This window comes from Lepidochelys kempii, chromosome 21 (genome assembly GCF_965140285.1).
Source record: "Lepidochelys kempii isolate rLepKem1 chromosome 21, rLepKem1.hap1, whole genome shotgun sequence".
NCBI lineage: Eukaryota > Metazoa > Chordata > Testudines > Cheloniidae > Lepidochelys > Lepidochelys kempii.
The window spans coordinates 4,887,049-4,898,298 of record NC_136400.1 but is presented as its reverse complement, the minus strand read 5'-3'; the positions used below and the strand labels follow the sequence as shown (position 1 = coordinate 4,898,298).

The following is an 11,250-nucleotide window of genomic DNA, read 5'->3' as shown; positions in this document are numbered from 1 at the left end:
CCAAATATCTTCCCCACCCTTTGCTTGGGTGGTTTGACTGCTGATCACATCCCATTCTCTTCTGCTAAAGGAAGAGCAAAGAACCCTAGCCCACAACCTTAGTCCTGTATTAGCCCCTAGAAGCACCTTGCTAGGGTAGTTCAACACCGTACAGCACAGTGCTACATTAGCTCTGGGGTTTAGTGTACTTTAGAGTGGGACTTTGGAGTTCTTCAGATAAAAAAGGGTTACATTTTCCCAGCCATCCAAGGGATAATCTCTCCCTTATCCCCCGCTCCTATCTCTTCTCCCCCACCCCCCCACCCCCGCTTCAAATCATGATAATAAGGCAGTCACCCTGGCACGTTTCACAATTCAGTGTCAGCAACAATGTGCTGCCTGGCTGAATGTCCATTTTTTGAGGATGCCTGTCCAGTCCCATTCTTCTGAGCCCCTCTGTTGTGATTTGGCTTCTCCTGAGGCTCGGACTGCTCTTGGGAGGCCACGGTGACCACTGTGTTTCCCTGGCTACCGTTTTCAGTGTAATAGAGGTCTTCATCCTAAATGGGTACATAGATAACAAATGCAGAGTTAGCAAAAGGAAAGGATGAACAGCAACCAGCTTAGATGCCAAGCAGGAGCTGCAAGGCTGTGAACACCTTCATGGCGCATAATAGCAGCAGGCATGGATACCAGCTTCTGTCAACAGGAAGGAGGTAGGATACAGGCCTTAACTGTGGCATTGCAGTACTAAGGGTTAGGCCCAGTCAGGGAGTTATTTCTTCTCAATGACCTAAAAAGCAGAACACGCTGGTTTTTGTGCTGTTCAGATAAACAGGCCCAGGCTCTGCCTTCCTTGGGAGTTTGCACACCCAGCCCTGGTTTCTCCAGCTCTCTTTTCCACATGGGTCAGGCAGGAAACATTTGGTTTATACCCTTTCTTATCTTCAGCCTGCAACTCAGATAAGCAGCTTTCAGTAATGAGATAGCAGGGGCTTAAGCCACACATTCTTACAACTTAAATTTGGTTCCCTGTGGTGGTCTACACACACACATATTATTACCATCCAACTGTCAAGTGCATTAAGAAGCAGGGGCAGGTTTCACCTGCCTCTGAAGCAGAAGGTTACGAGACAGTGTTGTAGACCAGACTAGATGGACCACTGCTCTTGTTCTGCTGTGACAGCTCTGAAGGCCCTAAATGCAGCAGATCTGACAGTAAGGCCAGCAAGAGCTAGGGACATGAGGCTGTATGTGAAGTACACTTGCCAATAGAGTGTATCAGGAAGGAGATGCAGGCTGACAGAGTCTGAGGCCCTCTATTTGTCCACAAAGCCATGTACAGCATAGGCAGCAGGAGGACAAACACAGAGTCCCCTCCCAATATGCCTCAGTCCTGCCCTGGAATGGACATCTCTTACACAAAAGTGGAGTTCCGGATCTATGGCCCAATTTACTTTTTGGCTTCTTTGCTGAACCATCAACTGTGGTGATGGTGGTGTTTGTGATGGAGACACCTGTCCACTGGAAACTGGATTAAGACCCCCAGGCTTATTTAACATAGGGAACATCAAATCGCCATTAGATACCAGTGACTTTCAGTCACTGCCAAGGTGGGCCAGGAGGTTAGATCCAGTGCCCTAGAGGTGACAAGCTCTGTATCCTGTTACCAAGCCCCTGATCATATCATCTACTACACATGCACTGTCATTTGCATTCATGCATTTGGGAGGATCCGTCCCAGAATACTGAACTTTATTAGCCTCCCACTGTATAACTGCACATGTGCAACTAGATGAACATGCTCTGACTGCACTTCATAGAAATATTCAAGTCTCCATAAATCAGTGATAAAGAAGGAACCCCCGGAACTCAGCAAAATCTGTAAGAGGAAAAATATATATAGGAAAATATTTTCTTTCTTTCTTGATGTTCTTTATTATCCCCATTGGTTAAGCGGGGGAAACAACCTTTATTACAGCATAGATACAAGTTAGATGTATACTTTGATTATTAAATGTAATGATTGCAGAAAAGAATTTCATTTTCAGTGGCAAATTCACATGCTTTCAGAGTCTCTGGAGGAGTCTTCCCAGGTGAGTTCTTACTGCCAGGCAAAAGAAAGTGTTAGACCTAGAAGTGACAGGGAGCAAAGGATAGTGATCCCCAAATGAACGGTCAGAGAATATTTAATATTAGAGAGGAAGAGAGATTTCCTTTCACTCTTCATGCTTTGGGGTCTAGCACAGCTGTTTATGCCTCTCTTATCTCCATCTCCCCATTCACCACACTCAGGCTGGTTCAGTCACAGGCTCACCACGTTTTCTGTTTCCCTGTCGGCCTGCCTGTAGTGGCACTCAGAGCAACAAGCCGTCTTGTCACACCTATTCATACATTCATAAGCTATAGGCAACTTGTACAGAACATAAGCTGAGCCTCTCTCGCCCCCCAAACAGAGACTGTTAGTGGCGCTTAGAGGTCTTTGGCAGTGGGTCACTCCCTTAGAGAGCTTGTGACTCTGTTGCATTCCCTCCTCCGCATTCCTCCTGTATTTTGGTTTCTCTCTACTTCTTGTTTTGCCAGCTATAAGCACTAACCAGCCTCTCTCCCCTGGGGCTCCAACTCCGTCGTTTCATAAGGAAGTATCCAGCCAAACTCAGAAATGCCAGCAAGAGTCCAGATGTGACCAAGGCAATCAGTGTCTTCCGGGGACTGTTCTGGTGAAGTCCAGGACTCTCCAGTGTATGGGATTTTATTCCAAGCTGGAAATATACCAAACAGAGCCAAGAGTCTCATAAACAGGAAATCTGTGCATGCACAACATCTGCTGAGAGCATTCCATATTTTAAAGACACAACTTTGTCTTCCACCCCAGTTCTTTATATATACAAACACACACACACACAGGGCTTGACCCATCTCCCAAGGAAACCAATGGAAACTCATTCGCTTCAGTGGGAGTTGAATCAGAGCTTTAGAGCCAGGTTGAAAGCCCCACAAGCCCAAGATTCTCCTTCTCTAGGTCAGCTACAGCACAGGCCAAAGCAGTGCAAGCTTTCCCCACACTGCCCCAACACTGCCTTACCCCTGACCTGCAGGCACCAACTCTAGGGGAAAGAAATCCCCAGGGCATTCAGTCCTTGGCCCCTCTGCTGAGACTGACAACCTTTATTGGAATTGGAAAAGATTCAGAAAGGGCAACAAAAATGATTGGGGTATAGAACGGTTTCCATATGAGGAGAGATTAATAAGACAGGGACTTTTCAGCTTGGAAAAGAGACGACTAAGGGGGGATATGATAGAGGTCTATAAAATCATGAGTGGAATAGAGAAAGTAAATAAGGAAGTGTTATTTACTCCTTCTCATAATACAAGAACATGGGGCCACCAAATGAAATGAATAGGTAGCAGGTTTAAAACAAACACAAGAAAGTATTTTTTCACGCAACGCACTGTCAACCTCTGGAACTCCTTGCCAGAGGGTGTTATGAAGGCCAGTACTATAACGGGGTCCAAAAGGGAGCTAGATAGATTCATAGAAGATAGGTCCATCAATGGCTATTAGCCAGGATGGGCAGGAATGGTGTTCCTAGCCACTGTTTGCCAGAAGCTGGGATTGGGTGACAGGGCATGGATCACTTGATGATTACCTGTTCTGTTCATTCCCTTTGGGGCACCTGCCATTGGCCACTGTCAGAGGACAGGATACTGGGCTTGATGGACTTTTGGTCTGACCCAATATGGCCGTTCTTATGTTACGTTCTTATGTTCTGGATGAGAAGCAATGCAGAAGCACAGTTTTGTATAATTTTTATTCTCTCCATCTCCGGGGCCCTGGGTTGTGCACTCTGTAGAGCCTACACACCCAGGATTGAAGGACCGCACAGCTCACTTGCATTCTAAGCATCCTCCTCAGTACCCTGCGTTTAACTCCCCTAAAAAGAGTTTTCGCCCACATGAGAACGTTATGTCCTTGAGACGTAGAGCACAGATGCAATAACTTAGTTCATGTTTAGCTGCTGGGTGCCATTTTTTTACAGGCACCTGGAGTTCAACTTTACAAGGTAATGCGACCTCAGTGGTGTATAGAGAAGATTAATTAATGTCAGTATGGCACTTTGAAGAGTTATTATTGGGACCCATATCCTTTTAAAAAAAATACTACAGTCCATTACTGTAATCATCCAAAGCACTGCAGCATACAGTAGTGATACCAGAGGACTCTGTGGTAATGGTTGTAGAATGCTATAGTGAGTGTGTGCATACACACACACTCTGAATTTTCAGAAGTGACAGGTGATTTTGGGTGCCCAACTTGAGACACATTACAAGGCCTTGATTTTCAGAGGGTGGGTGCACAGCTGTTTCTAAAAATCAGGCTCCTCTAAATAGTCTCAGGTCAGACACCCAAAAATCACTAATTACTTTTGAATATTTAGTCCCCCCTCCCCCGCCTTTTTTTTTTAAAGGGATACACTGGCAATGGGTACTTCATACATATTTTGAAGTAAATAAAGTAATAAGAGATTCTGCTGCTGGGCTTAGAAAACACTTGATAGTGACTTCAGAAAGTTCATGGTCTTCCCAGAGGGAAAAGTGCTGAAGTGATTCTGGTTCCAGGATCCCTAAACAGATGAGGCTTCTGTGTAGGTCTGCAAAGCCTCAGGAATTCCCTGTCAGAAGATTTCTACAGGATGAGTGTAGGGCTGCATTCTGTTCTGGTTTTCCCAGGAAATCAGTAAGGGTGCTCAGTATGCATTGCCAGCTGTCCAGTTTTATGGGGTCGGGATCATCCCAGAAATGTCCTGTTTTATGTATGTCAGAGGCGGCAACCCTAGATGATTGGTTCATTCAACATTTTGAGCCCCTTTTGTACCAACCTGTGTGTTGCAATAGAATATGGCAGCATTCTTTAAAGTGCCGCCTTGTTAGCATCAGAGGACCTACAACAGAGGTGGGCAATCTATGGCCCGCAGGCCACACCCGGCCCATGGGACCATCCTGCCCAGCCCTTGAGCTCCCAGCTGGGGAGACTAGCCCCCAGCCCCTCCCCCGCTGTCCCCCCTTCCCTGCAGTGACACCGCCGCATGGGCAGTGCAGCTTGCGCCCGCCCACCTCCCAGGCTTTCCAATAAGCCAGTCCTGCCGCTCTGAGCGGCATGGTAAGGGGACAGGGAGCAGTTGGATAAGGGGCAGGAGGTCCTGGGGGGCAGTCAGGGGACAGGGAGTGGTTGGATGGGGCGGAGTTTCGGGGGTGGGGGGTGGTCAGGGGATGGGGAGCAGGGGGCAGTTTGATAGGAGTGGGAGTCCCGGGGGGCAGTCAGGGGACAAGGAGCAGGGGGGTTTGGATGGGTCAGGGATTCTGAGGGGGGCAGTCAGAGGGCAGGAAGTGGGAGGGGGCGGATAGAGTGCAGGGGCCAGGCTGTTCGGGGAGGCACAGCCTTCCCTATCCGGCCCTCCATACAGTTTCACAACCCCGATGTGGCCCTCGGGCCAAAATGTTTGCCCACTCCTGACCTACAAGGCACCATTGGGAGGTATATTATTCCTCATGTAACAGGAACATGAATCAGTGCTTAGATCAGAATCTGTTTAGAGCACAAAAACAATCTGATTAGTACAGACAGTGAAAGATCCCCTGTTTCTCCCCAAAACAGATACAGCCTAGCAAGCCTCCTCCACACATTGACTGACCTCTGACCACCTCTAGGGAACAAAGGGGTTGATCTCTACAGCCCATTGGTGTCTGTCTCCTCTGACTGCCAGCCACGATGCCCATTAAAGTGGCATAGTGTTGATAGCTGGACTGAAATCATCTTATTTATAGTTGGTCACCAAATGCCCCTGAGATAGTAATACTTTTCAGTTATCACCAACCTGGACTGGATTTGAACTATCAGTGAAAGACTACTTTATCCTAGCCCATGAAGCCATCCAGTTTCCCATGCTTAAGTAGCTTAAAGCATTTACCTTAGTTAGATCAGACGTTGGATGTTGGAGGAGCTTTTCTATTGCATCTGCATCTGCAGTTTTCAAAACAGAAAGGTTGTGACATGAATGCCAACAAGTCAATACTTCCAGTTTATATCAGTATTGAAGAGACAAAGGAGAAGCTGTGAACTGCCCATTCATTCTGCAGGAAATGCTGTGACTCAATATAAGCCAAATAAATCTTTAGTTAAACTCACTTAATAGAGAAAGGAGAAGAACAGTTACAGAGCTGATATGTTCTCTAAGAATTCTGCTTTCTAGTCTGTGCTTTAGTGTTAGTTTTTCGAGCACACGTTCATATAACCCCCAGCTCTGCCTCCACAAACAAGTCATACATCCTCACGGTCCACCAACTGTTAACTTCCCTCTTTCCCACAGAAGCCCCCACTTTCCTTCCTATCCCCCATACACAGACACAGTGGTCACAACAAAATCCAGAGACATTGGTTCCACTAACCTTTACTGCCAGCCTGAATGAGCAGCATGCAGAAGGGATCCACCTCAGATTTGGCGAATTCAATGTGGCATGGCGGAGAAGAGAAGGGATTGTCGCGTGCTGCTGTGTCACAAATCACCATACCTAAATCTGCTCCCTTTGTCTTTACAAAATTATTCTGCAAAATTCCCAGAAAGAAAGAGTTATTAAAAGAAACTGGACAAATCCACAAATGGTCTCCCTCAATGACATCTAAAACATATCACTAGCTTGTGTTATTGTTATCACTTACATTGCAATAGTGCCTGCAGCCTTCTTACCAGATCTGGACCCCATTGTGCTAGGCATTGTACAAACATATAGCCAACACCAGTCTAACATCAGCTCAAACTGGGAAGCAGTCTGATCCAACAGACTGAGCAATGGACTGGGAGCCAGGGACCACAAACACCAATTCTTCCTCTTCCACCAACTTATGTGACCTTGAATGAGAAATTTCACTTCTCTGTGCCTGTTTTCCCATCTGCCAAATGGGAATTTTGATACTTACTCACCTCACAGAACAATTTTATGCTTGTAAAATAAATTTTAAATATTAACGAAATTTTAAACATTTATTTTTACCAAGCCTAAATTTGGGGTCTAAGGTGCTTAGGTGTGTCCCTTTAAATCTCAGAATGAGAAAGAAGCCAAGGGAGGCTTTATTGTTCTGAAATTGCAGGCACTATCTGCCCCATTGTCATCAACTAGGAGAAGAGGGAAATAACAAAGAAAGACTGGCCTTCCTGTTTAGGAAATGTGTTTAGTATTTCTGATGGGTTGTTGATCAAAGACGGAGCAAAGAATAAAATCTTCTCACTTTTAGCATTAAAACGACACTTCTACTTAAAAACAATAGTGACTCTTGGGTGGCGGAAGGGAAAAATGGATTGCAGCTTTTTCCTCCTCTTGGCCAACTTGAACACCAAACAGGATGGACCTTCTCCTGAAACCTGTGTACACACATACTCTGGATTGGGATCAGGGCTGGACTTTACTAAAACTGGGTCACCATTTCTTAAAATATTCTATCTGGGAGGGGGCTGGACAGCTCAGAGTGGCTGCTTAGCACTTTCTAAAATCAGGCCCCTCTGATATGTGTCACACTGGGTACTCAAAAAATGGAGATGCCCAAAAATCACTAGGCTAGTGGTTCTGAAACATTTTCTGTGCATGGCCCCATTTTTACCTATATTGCTTCCTGCAACCCCAAACAGCATGGAAGATGCCATTTAAAAACAATGTCTTCCATGCAGCATGACCTTGCATGCACCAGAGGTGGATTATGGTGTTGTGGGGTCCTGGGCCAGAGCAAGTGGGCCCCTCCTTCCACCTGCAGTCTCCCTAACCCCCCTACCCCCGTGACTCCTGCCAGGGAAATGGGGTTAAGGCATGGGGTCTTGCTCTCCACCCCTGCAGCACTCCTGCCAGGAAGCAGGGTTGCGGTGTAGGGGTTTGCCCCGCTCTGCCCGCCCGGCAACTCCGCTCCCTGGCAGGAGCACAGGCAGGCCAAGCGGGGCAAACCCCTGAACGCCAACCCCGCTCCCTGGCAGGAGTGCCGGGCAGGTGGAGTGGGTCCAGGCACAAGGGCACCCATTTTTCTGGGGCCCCCCAGATGGCCAGGGCTCCTGGGCACAGGCTCCACTGGCCCAGTGGCTAATCTGCCACTAGCATGCACATACATGTGCAGGGTCACGCTGCATGGAAAGCTCCATTTTGTAGAGCAAAATAGTGTCCTCCACGCAGTGTGAACTTGCACATACGGTACATGTGATGTCATGCTGTGTGGAGGACACCATTTTGTAAAATGCACACTTTGAATTGCCACAACCACATTTACTGATGGAGAAACCCAGAGTTTTGGAACTGTTGCACTAGTCACTTTTAGAAAACATTGGCCTAGCTAAGCACCAAACAATAGAAAACCTCCCAGTCACACCAGTAAAACCATTTATACTGGCTTGTTGTGAAAACAGAAGGTTTAAAACAACCAGTTAGTACTATTTCCATATACAGTAGTTTGTTTTGGGGTTGGGGGACTGAGATGGGAGGAAAGACCTGTGTGTATTTACTTTTGTCTGCTGTGGAAAGAATGCTTGAGAGTGTTAGAGTTTCCTTTGCATTTAACAGAGACAGACACCAGATTATTGCATGCATGCCTTGGGAAAGGCCAGCAGGAAAAAGGAGAAATGACTCAGCCTCCTCTATCTACTCTCCTCTCAGACAGTTATCTGGTTTTCAGGTTCAGCAGTTAACCAAGCTTGGAGATCAAATTGTTTTTTCCATGCAATGATTAGTTAAGGTGGAGGCATGAGGAGAGAGGCACCATGGGATAAGGGTATCTGGAAAAGCCATTGTTAAAACTGGGGTTGTTTAAAGCATTTCATATTTGGGGATTCCAAGTGTACGAGCAGTCACATGCGACTTGCAGGAGTAGCTGGAATCCAAGGGCAGAGGACCTGTGTCAAACATACTCAGTGATTTGCCCAAGGTCACATGGGAAGTCTGTAGCAGATGCAGGAATTGAACCCTGAGTCCCAGTCCAGTGCCTTAACTTCAATACCATGCTCTAAAATTTATTTTTATTATTTAATTTTAATTTTTTTAGATTTTCCAGCATTTCAGTCATTCCCAAGGGTGAGCACAATTAACAGGACTCATTTACTAACTTACCTTTAACTAAATACACCCAATTTCTTGGACAGTGAATCTCCACCAGAATATAGAAATATACAAAACCTCACATCTGACAATGCTGTCTGTTTACTGCATCCGATGAAGTGAGCTGTTGCTCACGAAAGCTTAGGCTCAAATAAATTGGTTAGTCTCCAAGGTGCCACAAGTACTCCTTTTCTTTTTGCCCACTAGATGGCATCTGTGTTTGTGGTCACTCACTCCCATACCTTTCAACATGAATTGTTGCTAAAATACTTTCAGCATGAATATAAACAGGAGAAATGCCAGTTAATAGGTAATTTACAAGGAAAAGTCAATAGAATAAGAATCTATCTCCCCCCCCCAGTGATCTCAGTGTGGCTGGCTAATGGAGGTAAAGTTAATCACTGTAATTTCACACCAGTTAGCAGTCCCACAAGATTCTTTACCATCTAGCATTTGTCTCAGGTCTTCACCTGCTGCACAGTGAGTTTATTCCCCTGCAACTTCACCTTAGCTGATCCTTCCCCATTCATCTCATCTTAGTTTTACAAACAAATAATTGCACTAACAGTTTCCAACTGGACAAGTTCATACAGACCTGGGTTACCCTTCAAAGCCATTGAACTGGGGCAGTGAGACCCAGGTTCCACCGTGTCCACCTTGTCTGACCCAATTTCCTCTCCATGCCAGCTGGCAGTAAGGGAAGAGGAGGATGGTAAGGCAGAGGAGATAATGTGTGCAGGACTGGAGTAGGTGTGTGTGTTTGTGAATAGTGATTTCCTGTTAAACAGGAGGAGACAAAAGAAGTTGAGGTGGCCCCAGGTTGCACCATGATGGAGAAGGACATGATTGAATTCCTCCTGGTGACTCTTGTTGTTGTGTACTCTGTGCTCAGTCAGCAGCAAGCAGTTTGCACTCCCCGTGCTCTGGGAACGGAGCACAGGCCGTAAATACAACACTAACATGCCAGGCACCATCAGCTTTGCTGGCCCCTTGTGGCTGCAAGGGGCCTTGCTGGCCCCTTGACATGATAGTAAGAACCTGCCCCAAAAACCTCACACTGTTCCCATGCAGCTTTAAAACAAGGGGCCACTCTGCCCACCTGCATAGTTGCTACTTACACATGTGTCGGGCTCATGGAGATGCAAGCAGATCACTCTGGGCTTCTTCACATGTTTAATATTCTGGCAAGCGATGGTGTAGGGCTAGAAAGTAAAAAAAAATACAGCTGCATTTGTAAATTGCGTAGGTACAGAGAGACAGGTCAGGACACATGGCTGCATCCCTTAGGCAAGTCTTTGAAGCTCCTAGATAACAGGCGTCTTTCTATTTCTGTATTCAGAATGGTTGGGATTATGATCCTCAAGCTCCACTGATTCCCAAACCCTGTTTTATCAAGGAGTTTTCCAGGCCACATCCTGTAATTACACTGCAGAAGATGGAGTGGGCAGGCAGTCTCTACAGAGCTGTTCTCTATATGGCCTGCATGTATCCAGGTTTCCTGCATCCTGGCCCCTAGGTACAGCCTAACTGTACTAGCTCTGCCATCTGCAGCCTTTACTTAGATTCAGCCCATTATGATTCACATCCTTAGGGTGAGGTTGCTTGCTCTGCTCCCCAGCTGGTTGCTAGTCCTTAAAAACTCTGCAAAGAAAGGTTCCAATTCCACCTCTCTGGCAATTCTAGCCCTATAACATCTATTGCCAAAATAGTCCCATTGAACCTATCCCATGTAGCCTGCTTGTCTCAAGTTGAAAAGCGTCACTGTGGTAATAGACATGCCTTCTGAAAATCTGTTTTAATGGCAAACCTCACTGTATCAGGAAGGCAGGACAGAGCAAGCGGGAACAGACTGAACTGCAGCAGGGAAGATGTAGCCAAAGGACATGAGATCACCATGGCTGGAGATACTCCATACTAAGCTAGAAATCCATCTATCCGGGATGGTTTGAGGAGAGTGAGAACAATTCTGCAGCAATATCAGAGGCAGCCCACTAGAGGTTCCTTGCAGCCCAAAGAAATCTAGGATATGCAGTGCCCTACAAGCCGTTCCACTAGAAATGTGTTTGTATCAGTTGCGGAATCCCTTACAACACGCTCATCAATCCGAGAAGTGTGCTTTTTTCAAATGATCTGCCATATCCAGGC

The 11,250-nt window shown here is 46.3% G+C and overlaps 1 protein-coding gene across 2 annotated transcripts in view; it reads right to left on the bottom strand.

Annotated features, from left to right (window-relative positions):
* Positions 1 to 309: 309 nt before the first annotated feature.
* CD34 (CD34 molecule) overlaps positions 310 to 11,250 on the bottom strand; it is a 32,250-nt gene continuing 21,309 nt past the window's right edge. The window contains exons 4-8 of one of the 2 annotated variants that reach the window (XM_073319713.2): positions 10,224 to 10,307; positions 6,427 to 6,583; positions 5,949 to 6,001; positions 2,577 to 2,741; positions 310 to 539 (exon numbers count right to left, since the gene is read on the bottom strand). In XM_073319713.2, coding sequence (XP_073175814.1) covers positions 348 to 539; positions 2,577 to 2,741; positions 5,949 to 6,001; positions 6,427 to 6,583; positions 10,224 to 10,307 — 651 coding nt within the window. In that variant the 3' untranslated portion in view covers positions 310 to 347. The other variant, XM_073319714.1, reaches the window with a different exon arrangement.